Below are 24,138 nucleotides of genomic sequence, written 5' to 3'. Positions count from 1 at the left end.
AGAGAGAAAAGGGAGAGGAAGAGAGAGAAAAGAGAGAAAAGAGAGAGAAAGAATGAGTTAAAATTTTTGTCGTAACGTTAAAAACGAAATGTTAATCAATTCTGTCGAATTTTTGCAAAAGTAAAAATAAAAAATTGATAATAATAATTAAAATGAGATGAGAGAGAAAGAGAGGAAGAGAGAGAGAGAGAGAGGAGATGTCGATTAAACAAATGAGAAAATTAAAAAAAAAATTTTTTTTTTTTTATGAAGACAGTTAATAATTAGAATCGTCGTTAGAAAAAGGTTTTCCATTTGAGGAAAAGTAATTTGCTTGCTTGGGTTTTTGTAAAACCTTCGCCAGATTTTAGGGATCGGTTTTTTTTTTTTTTTTTAAGTAAAGGAAAATTTTATTATTATTATTATTATTTACCTTTCTCTATTACCTTTGATTTACCTTTTACATTTATTACGTTATTTGATTTCATTTGCATGCATAAAATAAGGTCACGTCATTAATGTTAAAAGGAAGAGAGAGAGAAAAGAAAAAAAAAAAAACTAGGAGGATTACGTTATTATGCGTTTTCGTTCAACGAACGCTTCCCCCCTCTCTCTTTCTCTCTCCCCTCCTTCCCCCCAAAGAAATCCGACGGCATTTTTCTTTTTTTTTTTAACGTAAAAAATATTTTCAAGACTTTATTTATTTATTTATTTTTTTTATTCAATTTACAACGTTTGCATGAATGCTTTTTGAATGCTTTTGACGAAAAAAAAAAAAAAAAAAAAATTTTATCACATAAATTTTTGTCAGGTTTAAAATAAACGTGGAAGGAAAAGGAATAAAATAATTTATATGTAAATCAACAGATTCGTTCGTTTGTTGGTTTGTTTGTTTGTTTGTTCGGTGACGACGACAACAACAATTTTCGATGCTTAACAACGTCGTCATCGTCGTCGAATTTATGTCGATTGTCGGTAAAATGTAACAAATAAACAATATAACGTAATTTTTTTTTCCTCGTCCCCCTTTCCCTTTCCCTTCAACTTTTCCTTTTCCCTTTCCTTTTATTTTTTTTCTTACCTTTTCTTTCCATTTTTTCTTTATTATTATTATTATTATTATTATTATTATTATTATTATTATTATTATTATTATTATTATTATTGAAGAAATTTAAATTGCATTTTTGAAAGGGAGGCAAAAAAAAAAAAAAAACGTATTTTTGCGAGGGTATTTTTATACGATTTTTTTTTTTAAACTGAGTCACGTGATAATTTTTTTGTTATTATTTTTTCTTTGCATACCCTCACCCCCTACCTCCCCGTCAAAATCAAAAATTATTGCAGATTGTTTTGTTTTGTTTTTTATTTTACTTCTTCATTTTGTCTTTCTCTCTCTCTCTCTCTTTTTTTGTATCTCTTGCTCTCTCTCTCTCTCTTTTTCGTTTTCTATCTTTTGCTCTTCTCTCTCTCTCTTTTTATCTATCTATCTCTGGCTCTTTTTTAGGATAATTTCTTTTTTCCAGATTTGTCTCTCTCACTGTCTATTTCTCTTTTTCCTATTCTCTTTCTCTCTCACTTTGTTTCTGTCTATTTCTCTTTTTTCTTTCTCTCTCTCTCTTTCTTTCTTTCTGTCCATTTCTCTTCTCTATTTTTTTTTCTCTCTCTCTCTCTCTCCCTTTTGTTATAAAAAAAAGGAAATGATAAAAAACTAAAAAAAAAAAATATCAACGACGTTAAATCAATGAAATTTTCTAGAATTTTCCAGACTTTTCGCGGTTTTTATTCTAAATCATTCATGTAATTTTTTTTTGTCGTCCCCCTACTTTTCCGATTCGTCGTTTTTTTCGGGAAGGAGTGAGAGGGGTAGGGAGTACGGGAAGATTTCGAACGATAAAAAATTTTTTATTATTACGGTGAATAATATTCAAAATCGTACCTGATTTTTTATTTTTTTTTTCGTTTGTGGAAAAGGAAATGATATCGAGCGAATCGTGAGAAGAAAAGAAAACCTTTTTTTTTTTTTTTTGCACAATCCGTTCAATTAACCTTTGCCCTTTTAATATATCATTTCCATTCCCCCCTCCTCCCTCCTCTTTTATTTTTTTTAATTTTTATTTTATTATCAGAGCAATTTTTTTATTTTTTTTGCCTGTTGCTCGATTCGTTTTTTGAAATTTTACTTTACGAACCTTTTTTTTTTATGGCACAACCCATTTATCAAAAAATAAAATTTCTCGAATTGTTTTTTTTTTCAGTTCATACTTTTTACATAAAAACAAAACAAACAAACAATTTGTATTCGTTTGTCGAGTTTTTTTTTTTTTTTTTTTTTTTTTTTACACAATTTTCCGACAGTTTTTATATACGAAACGAACGAGAACGAGAAAATTTCAAGTTGGAAATCGTTTTTTTTTTTTAAATCTCCCATTTTATTTTGATTGAAAAACAAAAAAAAACCCACAGCCATTTTAAAAAGAGCCTTTAATTTACCAATAATAATAATAATAATAATAATAATAATAATAATAATAATAGTAACGGGTTAATTTATATTGGAAAAAATAAAAAAAAAATAAAGAAAATGAGTCGCAATTTTGGTGATTTATTAAAAACCGAATTTTTAAAAGGGAAAGGGGAGGGCAGTGGGAAATATTATCATCATCATCATCATTATTAACAAAAAAAAAAAAGGAAGGAAGGAAGAAAAGAGAAAAAAAAAAGAAAGAATAAAAGAAAAAAAAAAAAAAACAAAAACGAATCAATTGATCTGTTTTAAAATAATATTATTTGTTTGACTCACTAAGTCACGCGTTAAGCGTTTTTTTTTTTTCACGACGCTCTGTCTTCTGCGCAAGTTTTCTTCTCTATCCTGGAATTTTCCGATACGGTTTTAAATTCACAACAAATTGACAACATTTCAAAATGTCTATTTTTATTAACTCCTCTTTTTTTTTTTTTAAATTTATTTATGCGTTTGTTTGTTGGTTTGTTCGTTTGTTTTCTATTTCGAAAGGTCGTCATTATCATCATCATCATCATCATCATCTCGGACGTTTTATTGTTTTGTTTTTCTAGAAAAATCGTAGACACGTAGTCGTGTAATATTTTATCATTATTGAATTCGTTTTAAAATGTTTCTGGAAAATTCCATGGATTATATATGTGTACATGTATAAACGTAACGGAAATCATAATAATAATGACGACGAATGGCGTCGGGTTGGCATTTACGACGACGATGATGATGATGATAATGTGATCGATTCCTTTGAAAACCTTCCATTTTTTTTTTTTTTTTTGGAAATTTTAAATGGAACAAACGCGAATAGATTTATTACAAGCGAAAGTACGATGATGATGATAATAGTAATGATGATGATGATGATGATGAAAAACCGGTATGATTGTGCGGGGGTAGGGTGGGGGGTGAGTCGTGTGTGTTCACGTTAAGTGAGAATAAGTTATATTGACGCGCGCGACTTTTTATTACTACGCTCGTGAAAATACAGGAAGACATTTTCTTTTTACTCTATCCTTCTTTTTTCATTTCTCTCTCTCTCTCTCTCTCTCCTTTTTTTTTCGTATGCGTGTGTGTATGTGTATATATTATATATATATATATATATTTTAGTGTTTGGACATTCGCGGAAAAGTTCGGTCGTAAAAATAAAATAGAAAAAAAATTTTCTTTTTTTTTATTTATTGTCGGATGCGGTTTTCTTTTTACGGGAGTGGGGGGAGGTGGTGGTGGTTTTAAACAAAATTTGATTTATTATCATTATTATTATAATCGCGAGTTTTGATTTTAATTTATTTATATAATAATTTTATTTAAAGGGAGAAAAATTTTACGACTCGTTGTAATTATTATTATTATTATTACATTATTTTCCGAATTCGATCGTTGTTTGTGAAAACGTTATTATTATTATTGTTGTTGTTTTCCTCGTCGTCGTCGTCGTTGTTGTTTGTTTCGAGTGGAAAAAATAATTAAATAATAATAATAATTTAAAATATTGTTAAAACGGGAAAAAATAAAATAGAAGATTTTATTTTTTTTTTTTCCTTTTTGGAATTTTTTTTTTACTAATGTTTAGTAACACGATTATTATTAAAGATTTAAGTGAGAAATGTGCGATAAAAATGGCGGATCCGGATGTTTTTTTTCAAGAAAAGTAAGGTTTTCTCTTTTTCTGGTTTTCCGTATTCGTTATAATTCTTTTTTTTTTTTCTTTTTCACCACCATCTTCTTCTTCTTCTTTTTCTTTAATCCTCATCTTCTTAAATTGAATAATTTATTTATTTAAAAAAAAACCGGGGGAGTGGGGAGGGGAAAAAAATAAAATAAAAAAAAATAAAATTATTATTTTTTATTATTATTATATTTATGGCGTCGAATTTTTTATATTCCAGAGTTAGTAGTAGTAGTAATTTCTAGAATTTTCTCTCTCTCTCTCTCTCTCTTTCACTCTCTCTCTCTCCCTTTTTTTTTCTTTTTACCCGGTTATAATAAAATTATACCGAATTAATTTTTTCTTTTCTTTTTACGTTTTGTAAATTTAATTTTTTTTATTTTATTTAATTTAATTTTTTTATTTTTATTTAATTTATAAAAATAATAATAATAATAATAATGATGATGATGATGATGATGATGATGATGATGATGATTACGTTTAAAACGTTTCATCATTGGAAAATACAATGAATTTTCTTTTTATTTATAAATATATAGACGTGAGTAAATATCTGGAGGATATTGAATTTTCTAGAAAAATTTTCCTTTTTTATTTATTTCGACCGATGATATATATAAAATGTTTCTTCTGCTATTTTTTTTTTTTCCTTTTTCTTTTTCCTTTTCAAATAATTTTTCTCCGTTTTAAAATCTTCTCTCTATCTCTTTCTCTAACATTTTCTCCTTCTCTTTTTCTCTCTCCTTTTTCCACCACCACCATCACCACCTTCTTATTTCCTCCTTTTTCACGTTTTAATAATTCTATCAATTTCCGGTTTTAATTAATTATAAACAAATGTTAGATTAGTAGTAATAATAATAATAATAATAATAATAATAATCTTAATAAATTTCATTCGAATGGCTTAAAGGCTATTAAAATAAACGATCACGTGTTTATTATTATTATTATTATTATTATTATTATTAAATGACTTAGAGAGAATTTATTTTAAAAAAAAAAAAACAAAATTTTTTTCCTCTTTTTCTAATGTTAATAACTGAGAAATCATTAAAGTTAAAATGTCGGAGAGAGAGAGAGAGAGAGAGAGAGAGGGAGAGAGAAAGAGAGAAAGAGGGAGAGAGGGAAAAAAAAGATTTCGAGTTGAAGTGGGGGCAAAAAAAAAAAAAAAAAAAAAAAAAACGTTTTATCGATTTTACGTAAAATTGATTTTTGTTTTCCCCCCCTCAAAAAAAAGAAAAAAAAAACGAAAAAAGAAAAATTGATGAGTGCGAAACGAATTTTATTTAATAAAAAAAAATTATTATTATTATTATTATTATTATTATTATTATTATTATTATTATTATAAATTGTAATCCTACGAAAGAGTAATAAAATTATCAAAAAAAAAAAAAAAAAGGATTTTCTAATGCCACGTGCAAATTTTTTAATTTTTTTTTTTTAAATTTGATTTGGTTTGATTTGTCGTGATCGGGATTTGAAATTTATATTTTTGTTTTTTATATAAAGGAAATTATTATTATTATTATTATTATTATTAATCTCATTAAAAAAATTTTTCCGAATAGAAAAAAGAGAGAGAGAGAGAGAGAATGGGAGAGAGAATAAAGAAAGGATTAATTTTTTTTTTTTTTTTTTATATTCAAAGATTTCGGGGATTCTTTTTTCTTTAGTCTTTCCAATTAATTTTTTTTTTTTTTTTTTTTTATTGTTTTTTTATTTACGATAAATGAAAACGTCAGAGTTTGTTTTCACCTTTTGTTTTCCATTTTGATTTGCAAAAACGACAACAACAAAAACAAACAACAGCATTTTTTTTAAAATAAAGTTTTGGAGAGTTTCCTGTTGTTGTTGTGAAAAAATCAACATAAAATGCCTTTTTTTTTTTTTTTCTTTCTTTCGTACAGGAAGAAATAATGATTGTTGTGATGATTTCCTGTCGTTGTTGTTGTGTTTGTTGTTTTTCTGTTTGTTTAAAGTATTACACAAATATTTTTTTAAATTTAAAAATGAAATTATCCAGAAAAAAAAATTCGTTATTATTATCTTATTAGATTTTTCTTTACTAAAAACTTATCGTTTCCTAATAATAATAAAAGTTTAAAAGAGAGAGAGAGAGAGAGAAACTCACGAATTACTCATTTCATTTTCGATAAATAATAATAATAATAATAATAAGAGACGGTGATGATAATAATAATAATAAAAAGAAATGCAAAACTTTATTATTGTCGTTATTATTATCATTTTTTTTTTTTTTTTTTTACTGAAACGTATCGAAGATATTTAGAAAATGGTGGGAAAAATAAAAAATAATAATAATAACTTGAAGAAAATTGTATGAGGGGAGGAATGAGTGGGGTGGTAGTAGTGACGGAAGAAAAGGGAGACTATAAAAAAAAAGAAAAGGACAGAAAAAAAATATATACGTTGAGATTTGAAGCATTCTCTCAATATTTTGATGGGGAAGCACAGCAGCATTCTCAAGTTTTTTTTTTTTTTTTTTTTTTTTAATGGAGAAACAAAAACGCTCCAAGTGGTGACCTTTATAACTAAAACTGTTTCCGATTTTCACCGCTAGTAGTTTTTCCTCCTTTTCACATCTCGCCGTATAGATTTTCCATATATATATATATATACAACATGCCGTATAAAAAAAAAAGGAAAAGAAAAAGAAGAGGAATCAAATTAAAATGAAATTTTTATTTTATTTTATTTTTTTTTTATAAAAGGAAGGTTTTAAATTATGTTATCGATGGATTTTTATTAAACTAAAATAAAACGGGAGGAAGGGGGCGGGGATGGGGGCCGGGAAATGCGGGGGAAGGGGCGGGAGAGAGAGAGAGAGAGAGAAAAAAAACAGAAACGTCTTACATTTAAAAATCAAATTTATGAATAATTTAAAATAAAAAAAATTTTTTTTCTGGAAAGGGAGGAGAAAAGGATAGAAAATAAGGTGGTGATGGTAGTGGTGGTGGTGGCGGGGGCGGTAAGGAAGTAAAAGAGACGGGATGTTAAGTTATTTGTAAAGTTCCCCGGTTAAAACGTTCGGGTTGGCTCGTCATCATTAATGTTTGATTTATTTTCTTATATTATTCAGTAAAGAAAATTTTTTTTTTTTTTTTTTTTTTATTTAGAATTTTTTATAACGGAAAAAGTGAAAAACGAATATTATTCGATATAATGATTTAAATATAAATTTTTATACAGGAAGGCAGAGAAGCTGTCGAAATGGCTGCAAGCCCTAGAAGGCAACAGCCGGCAAATCAACCAAATAAAGTTAAAAATCCACCTCCGATGGTTATTCAAAGCGATTTCAGAAAGGTAAGAAAAGAAAATTTTATCCCTTTTGTTATATATGTGTGTGTGTGTGTGCGTGTGTAAAATGACTGACTGATTGACCTTTAAATAGGTGAGTGGTATTTCGACGGAAATATTTCGACAAATAGAACAAGTTGAAAATGATCACGATGCGACAACGGCAGCTGCTTTGGAAACGGTCGACAGAAGGGGAGAAATGGTCGTTCGAATTCTCGATCCCAGATCAATGGGTAGAAATTCGTTGGAAGCTGCAAAAATTTTCCTGCAAATGCAGGTAAAATATTAACAAACAAAAATCATTTTGATAAAAAAATAAAAAATTATTATTATTATTACTATTACTATTTTTTCAGGATGCAAAACATATCGTTCAATTAGTAGAAATTGTTAAAAGACCGGGACAGACTCTCGGTTTGTACATAAGGGAAGGTAACGGAATGGAAAGGAGCGACGGGGTATTCATATCAAGGATAGCATTAGAATCAGCTGTTTACAACAGCGGATGTCTTCAGGTTCGTCAAACTCAGTAAATAACCGCCGCAACGTTAATAATATGCGGCACGAAAGACGAGAATACTAATTGTACAATTTAAATTTTTAATAATGATAATAATACTGATACAGGTAGGAGATGAAATTTTAGCGGTGAATCTCGTCGACGTGACTAGAATGTCACTCGATGATGTTGTGATAATCATGTCCATTCCAAGACGTTTGGTTTTGGCCATAAGACAGAAAAAAGGTATGAGAGGTATGCAACCTAATCAAAGTCCTCTGTTGACGTCGAGAGAATCAAAACCCCCGCCTGTCGTAGTTATAAAAAAACATTTCGACGATTTCGATAGGGATGATAACGGAATGGAAGACAGAAGGTTCGTAAACGTGAATAATTTTTTTTTTACAAAATGCGTGTTGGAAATTTTAATTAAATTAATTTTTTGAGGTTTGTTTGTTTGTTTGCAGAGAGAGAGAAAGAGAACATGAAAGATTAAAAGAAAGAGAGAGAGAAAGAGATAGAAGATCAAGATCACGTTTGGGCCTTGAATTTTCGCACATTTCACGAGACCACAGTGAACACAACGGTTTAGATCTTTATTATAATTCTAGGTACGTGTTTTGTTATTGCTATTATTATTATTATTATTATTATTATTATTATTATTATTATTATTGTTATTGTTTTTTGTTTTTTTTTTTTTTTTGTAAAATTTTTAAAATTGTTCAATGCAATGTCCGACCTCATTCTTACTCTCGATTTTCTAGACCCGAAAGCTCCTCTGAGCAATGGACGTATCGACCTCCTCCTCCACCAGTTATAACCGAGCAGCCTAAACCTCAACATTTTACTCCTTACGATAGACAATACCCGAAAACACTTGAATCTCTTGCCGAAAAAGTACATGCTTTTTACCCAGCTGGTACGTTAGATAATAGAAGAGGATCCCCGGCGTATTGTTCTTTAGGAGCCGGAGGATCGAGAGATATTCGAAGGGTGGGAAATAGGATAATGCCACGATCGGGAAGCGATCAACATTTGCCAAGGGTCGAATACGATTACGGAAGGTAACAAAAAAAAAACAAAAAAAATTCAAATTTAATTATTACTTTAGAGATAAATTTAAATAATTAACAAAAAAAAAATTCCTGTCGCAGCTCAAGAATGAGTTCGAGGCATTCTGGTTCATTGTTACGGTCTAGTTTAAAATCTAACACTTTGGGACATCCCGGTTACACCTCAAGATTTTCCGATTCTTCTAGAGGTTATAACATTAGTTACAATATGAGGTAAAATCAATTGGTATCACGTGACTGACTTCGCATGCGAAACACGTGCGTGGATTCTGAAAATATTTAAATTCCTTTTTTTTTTTTTTTTTGCAGAGATAGCACATTAAGTAAGAAGCCAAAAGCTCCGTTAGACTATTCCTCCGATACGGAAGCAACACTAAGCTCAAAATCCTTAGCTAACTATCAGAGAAGAGGTTTTTCTTCCGGTTTGACATCCAGTGGCTTATCTAGAATAGGTGTTACGCCCGTATCGAGTCTCAGGTCGAATTCCCTTCCGAGAGATCACCGTGGACGAGGTCAGTTGGGACAAGTGTCTCGACAACAATCCCTCGTCAGATTTGATAGAAATCTGACAAGTAATTTATTAGGAGATGAAGATAGCGATGGAGTTTTATCAGCTCCCGAAATGCCAAGTAGAAGAGGTTTTATTTATTTTTATGATTGATGACGCGATCGATAAATCGACATCATTCGATAGATCGAATCTTTTTTTTTTTTTTTTTTTTTTTGGTTTAAAATTCCAGTAAAAAAAAAAAAGAAAATTTTCTTTTTCCAAATTCCAGATCGAATTTTGAGTACACCATCTGTGTTCACATCGGACGAATATAGAGCTTGGCTTTCACGGGTACCCACTAGTTTATTACCTCGCAGTAGCTCGATTATTTCAAGAACTGGTACCACTCACGGTATATCATCGATATCTAGAACTCCGAGCACTTCGGCCATTTACGAAAGGATAAGAGCCGGTAGGGAGGCGATAACGCAGCAAAGAGCGCAAAGGTTTACTTTTAGCGCTGAAAATTTAAGTTTACTCGATAGAAATCGAGAGGTAATCCACGTTTCGTGAAAATGTTAATCCCGAAAGAGAGTTATTTATGTAATCATTATTATTATTACTTTTTTTTTTTTTCAAATAGGATTCGCGATACTTATACAGGGGTCATTTAAATTCCACATTGGACAGGCCGAGACCTGCAAGCACAACTCCTTTAAGCTCAGGGCAGTCTTATTTAAGGGGATCCGATTATCGGGATAAAAGCACGGCTTTACAAGAAAGTGCTGATAAAAGCATGAGACGAATTCGTCAACTAATGGAATTAGAAGCGAGTCACATACCGCATCCTTCGCCTAGACTCCAGACTGATTCCAGATCCAGACTTTTAGATATAAATCCTGCGGGTATGTATTTTTGTCCGAATTCAAATGAAAAAGAAATAAAATTAACCAAACTAAAAGTCTCTTTTTTTTTTATTTTTAGAATTTTTAAAATACAAAATAGAAAAATCTAGTAGTTTACAAAATTCATCGTCCATTTCAAGTTTACATTCTAACGCTACTAATTTACCCTCGAGTGGGGATCCAACGGAAGGAATGTACGGTCTTTTATGGGTACACCTATTGGCGGGTCGAGGACTTCGTGCTTCTGCTTCTGCATCAAATCAAACGATGGGTCTGCTATTTTTTTTTTTTTTTTTTTCATAAAAATTTTTTTAGCGGAAATTATTATTATTATTTTTGTTTTTGTATCGTCAGGTGGAACGACGACGGGTCTTCGTGATCTTTATTGCGTTTTAGAATGCGATAGAGTACATAAAGCAAGAACAGTCGTACGTACCGGGGATATAGTTTTCGATTGGGATGAAACATTCGAATTAGATCTTATAGGAAACCGAGAATTAGATTTACTCATTTATTCTTGGGACCCGCAATACAGGCACAAACTTTGTTATAAAGTCAGTAAAAAAAAAATTTTCTTTTCTTTTCTTCTTTTTTGATTTTTTTTTTTTCTCTAACGATTTTTTTCTTTTTTGAAAGGGTTCCGTGCATCTTCTTTCTCTCCTGAAACAATCTTCTGTTCATCAGTTAGCTTTAAAAATAGAACCGAGAGGCACATTATATTTAAGGTTGAAATACACGGATCCCCATACGAGTTTTTCAAGGAAACCATCACAACAACATATCTTAGCTAGACCGGGATCAAAACCGATTTTAACGGGTTCGTAAATGAAGGTTTAGGCTCTCGTTTCAAAATCTTGTGACTGTTTACCCCAAATTCGTTTTCTTTCAGGTGGTTTATTCGGGAGTCCGTTAGAATCCACGGTGATACGAGAAAATGTGCTACCCGGTGGAATGATGAGCAATTCGACATCGATGATTCAAAACGTTCCTCTCATAATTAAAAATTGCGTCGAAGAAATCGAAAGGCGAGGATTGGATATCATCGGTAGGAACGAAATCGTAACGTGTTAAAAAGAGAGAGAGAGAGAGAGAGAAATGATGATGATAATATGTCGTTATTTATCATTTAAGGTCTTTATCGGTTGTGTGGATCGGCTACCAAAAAACGAATATTGCGTGAAGGTTTCGAAAGAAACGTTAGAACGGTCGATTTGAGTCCGGATAACGTACCCGACATAAACGTCATAACGGGAGTACTCAAAGACTATTTGCGAGAATTACCCGAACCACTTTTTACAAAATGTTTGTTTCAAATGTTGGTGGATGTTATCGCCGTTTGTTTACCCGATGATCCCGAGGGTAATGCTAAACTAATATTTTCAATTCTCGATTGCCTTCCTAAAGTAAACCGAGTAAGTTAATCGAAATGAATGAATGAATCGTAAGTAATAATAATAATAATAATATTTACAGAGATTTGATTTGATTTTTTTTTTTCTCGAAAGGCTGCTGTAATATTTTTAATGGACCATCTTTCCCTGGTCGTATCTCAATGCGATAGAAATAAAATGACAGCTCAAAATCTTTCTGTGATTTTCGGACCGATATTAATGCTTCACGCAGAACCCGGTACCGATCTTGATTTTAATCAACCGATAGCTATTCTTCGTTACCTATTAGAAGTTTGGAAACATCAGTCAGGTAATATCTGTTAATTAATTTTATTTTCCAAATCGATAACGTAAAATTTTCGTTCATTGCGAATAATAAGGTCGAGGGTGAAGAATGAAACGAAATGAAGGAAATGACAATTTTTTATAAATAATTTATTGTTTGGATATTGATTAGTCGTAAATGTTCACAGACAGTCCGGGATCTGGTCTGTTCAACAGGAGCTTTGTTCAACAACAGTCGAGACCACCATTCAAGTGGAGCAAATCCCTTGACTCGGCAACCCCCGTTGCCTCAGCATATGATCTCATCAAAACAAGTTCTACATGGAGTCCAAGACAAATCAAATCCAGGGCCCGTTGTGGTTACTTCACCAGGTGGATAATACTTCTTTTTTTTTGTCACGGGGATCTTTTTCCAATTTGTTTTTATATAAAAATTTATTTTACAGGCTCTCCCACTAGCGAATCGAGCAGGAGCAGTTCATCGATATCACCGTCGGAAGGAAATGAAATACTTTCAGGTTCGAAATCGCTTTTGAGCAATAAAAATTTCAAAATGATGGATTCATCGGGTTTGAATTTACTGACGAACAAAAGTTCATCTCAAATATCTCTATTGGGGTCAAACAGCTCAATAACAAACAAAAGTCCATCGCAAATTTCACTCCTAGGATCGAACAGTTCGATAAATTCACTGGCACGTTCCATTCCCGATTCTAAAACGTATTCGTCGGGATCAATTTATCAACCGAATTCTCGTAAGTCACCTCTACTGGATCGTTCGAAAAGTCCCTACGGATCACCAAATTTAAGCGACAGATCGAAGAGTCCTTATTTTCAAACCGCGACGAAAACCTCTTACGGTTCGCCGATATTGGAAAAAAGTAAAAACTACTCGCAAAATCTCGAAAGGTCGAAGAGTCCGATGGACAAAGCAATGAAAAATTTATATTCGTCACCCGGTTTGACGACGAGTAGAGATTTGACAAAAAGTCCACTGCTTAAAAATGGAGAATATTCAAGCGTGACACTAGACCGTTACGGAAGTAATAAAACGGGACACGTTGATTCCGAACACAAAAACGAATTGAATCTCGACAGAATGTCTGGTCTACCGTTATCGATGACGTCGAGTCAAATATACGATTCTAATCAAAGTGGTGACAAACCTTTATTTTCAACACTTCCAAGGCAACGAAGCATACCAACGATTATCGGAATGCCGAGAAGGCTTAGCGAGCAAAGGAAATCACTTCCTCAGGTACCGACGGACAAAATAAAAGATTACATGGATGGGAAAACCGTCGATTCGGAATCTAAAAATCCGTTTGAAAAATTAGAAGGTTTCACTATATCCGCGAATCCGACGGGTAAAAATCCATTTTTGGACGAAAACGAAGAGCAGTACAATTACGAAACCGTATCGAGCAGAGTAAGCTGTTTCGAACAGAAAGCAGGAAACGGAAACGATAAAATGGATAATTCGACGAAAATGAATCCCTACGTGGGAATACACACAGCTCAAAATGCCATGTATCAAACGAGTATCGGTCAGTATGGTACGGTCATGACGACGAGCATTCCTCCGTCACAAAATCAATCCACGACTAGATCAATGACTTGCCTTCAATACAGCGTTCCGGTGAGTTCGGGACACGTTCATTCCAGTTTAAAAAAACCTTCAAGCACAATCGAAAATCAAGGGAATCAAAACAATTTGCAGTTTCATTCGCAAAATCAATCGTACAAACCGACGATGGTTCCACCGACTCCGGCGACGCGTAGGGATCCGATGAAATACAGTGAAAAATCACGGGACAGTTCAAAATTGGGACTCGATCCGATAAAAACGAAAACCACCCTACACCACGACGAACCGTTGGAAACACCCACTCCGAGCAGTTCGACCGGAACGGATTCTTCGCGGAAAGAAATCGGACAAGAGGGTGACGTGGAAAGCGATGCTGATGAAACAGAGATGGCCGAACAAGGTGACATGGTACCAGAATTGGGTAAGAAAATTCATCATTAACACTAATTTTTTTTTTTTTTTACTTTCTTCGTCGAGCCAAAGGAAAAATCCTATTCTCTCTCTCTCTCTCTCTCTCTCTCTCTCTCATCAATTTAAAAACCGAATTCCAGTTTTTTTTTTTTTTTTTTTTACTACTTTTAATCACTGGAAAAAATTTAAAAAAAAAAGCGTTTGACCAAGAAAATAAAATAATAATTAAATTAATTAAATAAAAAAAGCTATTAATTGCTGCCACGTTTAAAATCATAATTTATAATAATAATAATTATTATCATTATTATTACGTTAAACCGCGAATGAAAAAAAAAATTAACTGAAATAATAATAATAATAATAATCGTTTGCTCACATTTATCATTGGAAAAAAAAAAAAATCATCAAGTTATGCTTTTCCCTCTAGAGATCGAAACTGAACGCGCTAAATAATAATAATAATAATAATTTTCATTCATTCATTTCCTCATTCATTCATTCATTCATTCCCTCATTCATTCCCTCATTCATTCATTCATTGAATTCCCCGTAAATACGGCATAAAACACGTCACAAGTCACAAAAAGCTTTATATTATTTTCATTCGTAAAAAAAAAAAAAAAAAAAATTCTTTTACTAATAATAATGATAATGATAATGATAATAATAATTAAGACTTATTTATACAAGTTACTAATAATAGTAATAATAATAATTAATAATAAATTTTTAACGTTATCGATAAAAAAAAAAAAAAATTAAAAGCAGCATTGAAAAAAAAAAATAATAAAACAGCACCAATTTAATGTAAAATAATAATAATAATAATAATTGTAACCGCAAATTTTTTTATACCGAACCTGGTAATAAAATAATTAATTAACTAATTAATTAATAATAATAATAATAATAATAATAATGATAAATAATAATTAGACTAACTATGTAAACGTGTATAATGGATTAGTCGAGTAAAACGAAGAATTTTTTTTTTTTAAATAGTTAAAAAAAAAAAATAATTAGTTTTTTTTCTATGTTACCTTTGTAAAACGTAATAATAATAATAATAATAATAATAATAATAATATGTTAGGAAGTGCTTAATAAATTTATATATATATATATATATATATATATATATATATATATATATATATATATATATATATATATATATATATATATATATATATATAAAATAATAATGATAATGATGATTGAATCGTATTTAAAAATTAAAAATAAAAAAATGTTTGATTAAATGAATTTGTGGGGAGGGGGGTGTGGAAAAAAAAGGGGGGAAAATTGCAATGACGAGATACGTTATCATCGATTACGGTGACGTCATATATTATTTTTCCCATTACTGTTATTAATTTTTTGTTTTTTTTTTTTAATTTATAATTTTGTTATTATTATTATTATTATTATTTTTTCTTAAGGAAAATTGTAAACAAAAGAAAATGTAACGTTTAACGAATTTTTAAGTTATAGGGAAAAAAAAAATGTTGTGGTCAATAATGAAAAACATATAAATATAAACTAGTCAATTCGCATTCAGAAAAATATATATATATAAATGATAATAATAATAATGATGATGATGATGATAGTACTATATAAATAAAATGGGTATGATGTTATGGTAAATAGATTAATAGAATTATAAATTAATAATAATAATAATAATAATGAAAATAAATGTGCTCATCATATTAAGTTGAAAATTTTAATAATAATTATTGTGTTTAAAGTAAATCAATTAAATTAAATTAAATTAAATAATGTTAAACAAAATTAATTGTTTTTTCTCTAGTCGCTGCTAATTTTTTGTTGTTTTTATGAAAACTGTGACGTCATTTTTTTTTCTCGCGCGGCGACATCTTTTGAAAATTTTTCGAATTACCAAACAAAAAAAAAAAAATTATGTGCAATTTATAAAAATGAAAAATGAATAATGAATAATGAGCCTTCCCTTTTTTGTCTTTTACTTTCTTTCTTTCTTTCTTTCTTTTTAACCTTTCTACCTCTTTAAATAATTAATTACGTATATATAAATATATATATATATATATATATATATATATATATATATATATATATAAATTGTTGTTGGAAAAAATTTTGTTTTAAATTAAAAATTTAAAAAAAATAAAACTAAAAAAAAAAAAAAATGTCCGAAATTGAATTTTTAACAATATTATTAATTAAAAATATTTGTTTTTTTGCTATTATTATTATTATTATTTTCTATTATATTAATAATGGTTTTTATTTGTTTTTTTTTCAAACGAAAATTTTTTAATAAAATTTTTTATCTGTTGTCGGCCATTTTTTTTTTTTTTTGGTAATGTACGTGTATTATGTACTTACATATAATTAATTCGTAATATTTCAAAACACTTTTTTAACTTTTGTTTATATAAAAATTAAACTTATTGTTGTTAATTTATTTGTGATTTGATTCTAAATATAAAAAAAAAAGAAAGAAAAAACTGTAAAACACTCGTGAAAATTAAAAAAAAAATTAAGTTTTTTTTTTTTTTTTTTTGAAAAAACAACGCGTCTTCATTTATAATTATTTTTAACGGTTTTTTAGTCGATCGCAATGCCCTCTGTATTACGTAATTGGCGAATATTCCAGAACGTTTTTGTTCTAGAACAAGTAGTAGTAAATGAAAAATGGTGAATTGATTAATCGCAAAACCGAATGTAAGTTTTATTTATTTATTTATTATTATTAATAAGTTATTTATTAATAAAAAATTTAATAAAACAATGTTATAAATATATAATGCATATAAATAAATGAATAAATAAAATATTTAAATAGAAAAAAAAAAAATATGTTTTTTTTTTCGAAATGTCAATGGTTTGTTATATGAAAATTGTTCATAAAAAAAATGTACGTTTAACAAAAGTGAAAAAAAAAAAAAAAAATTTTTATTATTATGATTATTACAAAAAAAGAAAAAAAAAAGTGAAAAAAAAGTAGATAAAAAATTAAAAATACAGCTTTTATTGTAATAATTTTTTTGTAATTATTATTATTATTATTATTATTAATTTTTTTTATTCATACTAATTCGTTATAATTTTCCTAGACTCATCAACGGATTCTGTTGAAAAAAGAAAAAAATGAAGAAGAAAATCCAACGTTTTTTTGTCAAGTAATTATTTGAAAGGAATATAAGAACTGGTTTCAGATAACAAAGAGATATAGCCGACATATTAATTTTTATACAAAAAATTTATTTATACAAACAAGAACAAAAAAAGGTAACAAATTTTCATTTATAAAAAGTTTAAAATTTTTTTATCTTAAAATTATTTTAAACACTTTTAAACGTTCAAATAATTTTTTTTTTTAATTTGATAATTTGTTTTTCACCCGAAAACATTCACGCTCACATTTTTACATCATTATGTAACAATTATCTATTATTTAATTTTATAATTTTATTTATCTTTTTTTTCCCCCCCCTACCCCTTTTGGCTACCTTTCATTACAAACGTCATCAAAAAGTGCTGATGATCTTGATGCAATGTCAGCATAATTTTTATTACCGGCAACACATAAAACGCTTGTCGTTTCAACTTGACGTTTTCTAAAATGAAAAAAAAAAAAAAAAAAAAAATTATCGTAATTTAAGACGTTAAAAGAAAAAAAAAAGATAAAAAAAAAAAAAACTTCTTACGTTCTCGTTGAACTGTCCATTTCGGAAACTTCGATTTTGCTCACGTATAAATGATCGTTACACCAAAATAAGCAAATCGAACGAGGTTCTAGAACATTCATGTCATATTCCCAAAAAAATTCAACTTTTCTCACTTTTCTCGTATCTACGGGGTGTGAGACGACAAATGACCTTGAAGTACCGTGCTGTAATCTTATGTAACCTCTGCGGGGAAAAAAAAAAATGTAATTTTTTCATTATTACGATTTTATCTCTGATTTTAATCTCATTAATTTTGAAAATTTTCAGACGCCATTTTTACGACGGTTATATTTATTTAGTTAATATTTATACCGATAGGAGCGCTGTAAGTAACACTGTTCCTTTTTTCTTTTTTTGAAGAAAAATTATAATTAATTAAACGATTATGTAATTAATTAAATAATTACCGAGTTAATTTTTTAAAAAAATTATTTAATATCGCACCCGGTATTAAATTTAATTATTTATATGTAGTTTTTTTATATAACGTGACTAAAAAGTGCAAATTTTAATTAAAGAAAGATGAGTTTTTATGTAACTGTGCGAGTGTGTCAAAGACGCTACAAAATTAAAACAAAATGGCGTAGTAAGTAAGAAATTTTTGTTGAAAAGTTATTTTCAAAAAAAAAGCAAGAAATTGCTATGAAATTACCAAATAAATGTAGATTTTTTTTTCATTCGAATTTGAAATAGTGAAAAACTTACGATGGCGTCAAATCTAAATTTCTAATAACTCCATTATTGCTATGCATTGAAATTTTCATATAACCTTGTACCCAATCTTCAGCTTTCGGTGGTTTGGCTAATTCCAGTGTAATTTTATAATGTCTCCCTAAAAAAAAATAGCCATTAAAAATACATTAATGAATTCTGAGAGAATAAAAAAAGAAGTAAGAATAAAGGTAAGCCTTACTGCAAAAGGGATGATCTTTTCCTGTCGTTATAAAATATTTCGAACCAGGAGGTGGTAATTTCAATGATTCTGATGTACGAAGACCCATAATTGCACAAGTGCTTGAATTTTCACGACAGTGAAAGCAACGTCCCTTTATATATTAAATAATTATTAATATAATTTTAATACAGGTAATTATAATGAATTAATAACCGGTTTTTACTCACTTCTAAAAATTTTTCGTAGGATTCACATTGATGAGCGACATATGGACATTTACTATTAATTGATTCAATGAAAAGTTTTATGGCTCTTATGTGATTGCAAGCAACGAGTACTCGACTGGCTTCTTCGATACCATCACGTATTAATGTTAGAGGAAGTGGTGTTTCGGCTAAATCACAGCCAGGTTGTTCTTTGCCGTTATTAGGAAAAAAATCAATATGCCCGCAAGGTAACGACATTCCATAACCTGTTTAAATGTGCGAGCTTATATATTAATAGAAAGTTGTAAAAATAGTGAAAATAAATCTATAAATAATATATATAAATAAATTTTCTTTTAATAAAATATTTTGACCTTGTGTCAAATTCTAAAATACTTTCAAACTTTTTTTAATTATTTATTTATTTTTTATTTTTCAAGATTGATACGGGCGATTGCAGACGTCATGGGTACCATCATAACATTTGACGAAGGCAAAAAAAAAAGAAGACAATGGAGATAACTTTTCAACAATATTCACCTAATAAAAATATACTTTTCCCATCTGTGTGTATAACATCAACTAAATCAGCATCCGTATGATCGAGTCTAACAAAATATGGCAATCCCTGAAAATAAGGTTCTGCTGGATCCAAACCAGTTATCCTACCAAGACCTTCTATTCTTTCACCAGCATAACCAGCCGTATGTGCTCCCAAACTGTGTCCAATCATGTGAACTTTCTTCGGATCCAATTTATAATGATCCTGATGATGATGACGATGGAAAAAGAAAACAATAAGTACTAGGTAAACATTATAAAGAATTTAATTGAATGAAAAATGAACAAACGATACCTTTAAATAATTAATAAGGTATGCTAATTCCAATCCTACTAATCTTGTATTTGCTGTTGCTTGAGTATATAATGGCAAAGAACCACCAGCCCAATCTACGACAATCACGTTCCAGTCTGCATGTTTTAATAACTCTCTTCTCATTTCCTGATGAATGTTTTAAAAAAAAAGTTAAATCATTTCCGGAATTTTTTTATTTTTATAATGTTAATCAAATGTACATCCATGCATAAATGTTTAATTATTTATTTATTTATTTGTTTGTTTGTTTCTGCCACGACTCATTTCCCAATAATTAATGATTTTAATAAAATTATTCTCTAGTAACAAAAAAAAAGAATAATGGCGGTTTTAAGGGATGTTTTATCTAACAATAGATTATCTTACCTTCACCCACGAACTAAGCGGTGTATCAATGAATCCATGAATTATAACTTTGGTGTCTTTTTTAGGATCTAAATTTGATTTGTATATGGTCGTGTTCCTCTGCGGTAGAAGCAATTGACCCTGCGTTGGATTTTTTCTCGTGTACAATATAAACTTCGTATCGATGACTTGTCTCGGAAGTGGAAACACATTGAAAGGCCTGTATATGAGATGATACCAATCTCTTGTAACGTTGAGGCAACCGAGTTCATCGTAACATCTTGTTTCGTTTTCAACTGCCAAAATAACAATAGGAAGCTAGAAAAATGAGAAAAAAAAAAAAATTTGGAAGGAAAATATTCGGGGTGAATTTTTTTTTTGCTTTTGTTTTCCCTTTTCTTTTTTTTTTTTTTTCCTTTTTATTCGTTTTTCAAACTTACATGGCAGCCATGGTATATTTCCCATAAGTTTATCGCTTCTCCCCCAATTTAAATCTAATATAGCTGGTAAAACCACCGGTATCAGGCAATATAATATAGGCCAAAATAGCGGTGAATGAAAAACTGAAATCCGGCACACCATTGACAATGTTTCCCGAAGTAAACATGAAAAATACCTGTAATTAATTATCACGATTGTAACTTTTTTGTTGTTGTTTGTTTACAGGTAGTCGTCAATCGCAATTATAACTATTGCGTAAATTATATTTTTATATAAAAAAAAAAAAAAAATAAGCGTGAACAATAACAACATTGAAAGGATGTTAAAAATTTCAAGGCTCACTTTTTTTTGTAAGTACACTATAATATTACCTATTATTATTATTATTATTAATATTATTGAAATTAAAAGACAGAAAAAATAGTAATCGTGTAATTATTTAAATAACACGTCGATGATAATATTAATAATAATAATTATTATTATTATTATTAGTAGTAGTATAAAATTATTAGTTTGCATATATACATATACTAAATTATTTTAATATTTATAAAAAATTTTCCGGATAAACAATTTTATATAATAAATATATAATCAGGATGTTTATCAGAGCATAATTTAACAACTGAAAAATGTAAAAAAAAAAAAAAAAAAAATGAAATCTTACAAACGCATCATCACTTATCGAGAGCAAAAGTTTTTATTATTATTATTATTGTTTAAAAAAAAAAACTTTCTAAAATATAAAAACTGGAACGGGTACTTAAAAAAAAAAAAATGGTGGTTAAACAAGTTTGACAATTAATCAAACATAATTGGTGCAGTAATGATAATCCACGTAATAATAATAATTTTTTTTTTTTTTAATTTTTTTTAATTTAATTGGTTGTGTTTGTATGTACGTACAAACAAACAAACAAACAAACAAAACAAAAAAAAGAAAATTTATATATATATATATATAATAAACCGAAGGTCAGAATCATGGTCATTAGCAACCTCTAGCTGTTAGACCGGTCAATTATAATCGGGTCAATGTTTATCCAACGTATAAAAAAATTAATGCAGACGACACAAACGCACACACGCACGCACACGCACTAATTAATAATAATAATAATAATAAATTTTTTTTTTATTGATGCGAGTAGTGGGTGATGAGACTTTTTGTCATCGTGAATATTAAACGATTAAGAAAAAAAAATTTTTTTTCGCGCCAAATTTAAAAATCGGTACCCGTGGGGTAGGGGCAACAACAACAACACGATTCGTAATATTCGTTATCAATTAAAATAAATAAAAACAAAAAAACATTTGAACGGTGACATTTTCTAGTTTAAAAAAAAAATTAATATTTTTAAGGTAGATTTTTTTCCATTTTCAATTCGTAATTAATTAATTTAATTAAGAAACGTAATACGCCAAAAGTACTCATTGAAAATTTGATTGTCTAAATACACGTTTAAAAAATTCTGTTTTATTTTGTTTTAATAATTAAATCCGCGTGCTTATATATACCGCGTGACTAACCACGTGTGCGAAAAAAAATTTTTTATTAAATATTTACTTGTTTAATATTTTACGCAATTATTATTATTATTATTATTATTATTAAATTTAAAAAAAATAAATAAATAATGTTTTGTTTTCTGATTGGTAGAATTATACAATAGGGATTTCGTCTGATTTAAAATTTATCTCATAAGACTTAAAAAAAACAATATTATTATTACTTATTTTAATTATTATTATTATTATTTATTATTATTATTTTATTAAGTTCGATGACGTTTTGAGTGTTTTTTAATTTAATTCTTTTTCTAATTTGTGTAGGTCACATAAAATTTTTTTGTTAAATTCGATTGTGTTTTGTGACCTGTAATGACTTTGAAATTTCTGAGGTTTACATTTCAAAGTTATTATTATTATTATTATTATCGTTTTTTTTTTTTTTTTGAATTTTCCTCTCGATTTGATTCGATCGATTGTTAATTATTATTGATTAATTTAAACGTAGGGTTTTAAATTTTGTAAATTTTTAAAGATTAAGTTATCCATTTAAACCGTTAAAGTTTGTGTGGGTATTTAAAACTTACTCACCCCGAAGTGTTTTTTTTTTTTTTTGTGTATGTTATTAAGAATATTTTAAAAATTATTGTGCAAAATTTTGTAGTGGAAATTTTTATTTTTATTTTTTTAATGAGAATTTAGACGTGGAAGAAGAAGACATAAATTACCTGGAAATTTTTTTTTTTTTTTTTTTGGGGGGGGGTCTGTCTTGCTGCGTTTTTGCAATTATTTATTTTTTAATTTTAACATTGTACGCAAGGCCGTTAAGGCTTTGTAACAATTTAAAAAAAATTTTCTTTTTTTTTTATTAACCCTCACATTATTTAAATTTTATTTATTTTAAAATACCTTTAAAAAAAAGAATTTTTTTTATTATTATTATTACGTCCTCCATCATTAAAAATTACATTATTATTATTATTATTATTATTATTTTTAAAACCTACTCCGGGGTACTCGGACTTTTATTAAGGGCCTCATTTTTTTGGGGGGGGTAAAACTATTAAAGAACTATAAAGAGAGAAAGAGAGAGAGAGAGAGTGAGTGAGTGAGTTAGAGAGGGGGAGAGAGAGAGAGAGAGAGAAAGAGGAAAGTAGGAAAAAACACAATTATTATCAATAGAACGTAAAATTATGTTACGATGTTAAATAATTTCGTATCGCCTTTTATTTTAATTTTTTTTTTTTTTTGTTTCCTTATGCGATGTCTCGAAACCTGTTTCTAGAACTTTCTCTGAGGTTCGCAGGTAATAAATAATTATATAAATTCGTCCTTGACAATTATATATATATAATTTTTTTTTGTTTTTCATCGTTTTCATTTTCCACCGTGTGTGTGTATATGTTGTTTAAACAATATAAATAATAATAATAATTCATTGATGTCAAATCATCGTGCGAATTGTCAATAGCAAAAACAAAAAATATAGTTTTTTGCTACCGTTCATCGGTTTTATTTATTTGTTTGCATTTTATTTATTGAGATTTCGTTAATAAATCAAACGTGAATTAGAAATCAATTAGCACTTTTGATTAAATTTCGCGCGCTTTATTAATTAAAATAATAATAATAATAATAATAATAATAATAATAATAATAATAATAATAATAATAATAATGATAACGATAATAATTATGATAATAACAATAATAATAATGATAAATTATAAAATTACGCTAAAATTTTATTTTATTTTTAATAAAAACGAATCGAAAAGGATTTTTTAATTTCGACACATAATAATAATAATAATAATAATAATAATAATAATGTCACTATGTTTAATAATGATGAACAATATCGATAGATTTTAAAGAAATAGCAGAAGACAATTTTTTAAATGGGTTTCCTAATGGTTTTCCCGTGTCGTACGTACACAAATATTTTCAAATAATCTTTTTTTTTTGTTTTTTTTTTAAGTATAATTAAATA

At 28.5% G+C, this 24,138-nt stretch overlaps 2 protein-coding genes across 2 annotated transcripts; one reads left to right on the top strand and one right to left on the bottom strand.

Annotated features, from left to right (window-relative positions):
• Positions 1-7,415: 7,415 nt before the first annotated feature.
• Positions 7,416-14,177, top strand: Phum_PHUM194120 (Rho-GTPase-activating protein, putative; the record flags this gene model as incomplete). The annotated part of the gene is made up of 18 exons (XM_002425317.1): positions 7,416-7,508; positions 7,597-7,779; positions 7,859-8,017; positions 8,130-8,377; positions 8,523-8,612; positions 8,769-9,068; positions 9,159-9,290; positions 9,387-9,715; positions 9,857-10,122; positions 10,211-10,472; positions 10,552-10,743; positions 10,827-11,026; positions 11,109-11,289; positions 11,362-11,517; positions 11,604-11,884; positions 11,978-12,173; positions 12,341-12,520; positions 12,595-14,177. The coding sequence occupies 18 exons, from the start codon at positions 7,416-7,418 to the stop codon at positions 14,175-14,177; spliced, it is 5,031 nt and encodes a 1,676-aa protein (XP_002425362.1).
• Positions 14,178-17,646: 3,469 nt separating this feature from the next.
• Positions 17,647-20,774, bottom strand: Phum_PHUM194110 (triacylglycerol lipase, pancreatic, putative; the record flags this gene model as incomplete). Its single annotated transcript, XM_002425316.1, has 9 exons — positions 17,647-17,758; positions 17,849-18,052; positions 18,575-18,701; positions 18,783-18,915; positions 18,992-19,236; positions 19,526-19,736; positions 19,827-19,973; positions 20,214-20,488; positions 20,633-20,774. The coding sequence occupies 9 exons, from the start codon at positions 20,772-20,774 to the stop codon at positions 17,647-17,649; spliced, it is 1,596 nt and encodes a 531-aa protein (XP_002425361.1).
• Positions 20,775-24,138: the final 3,364 nt, after the last annotated feature.

Source organism: Pediculus humanus, genomic scaffold, assembly GCF_000006295.1.
Source record: "Pediculus humanus corporis 1103172107542 genomic scaffold, whole genome shotgun sequence".
In the NCBI taxonomy this organism is placed as follows: domain Eukaryota; kingdom Metazoa; phylum Arthropoda; class Insecta; order Psocodea; family Pediculidae; genus Pediculus; species Pediculus humanus.
This window is presented reverse-complemented; position numbering and strand designations above follow the sequence as displayed.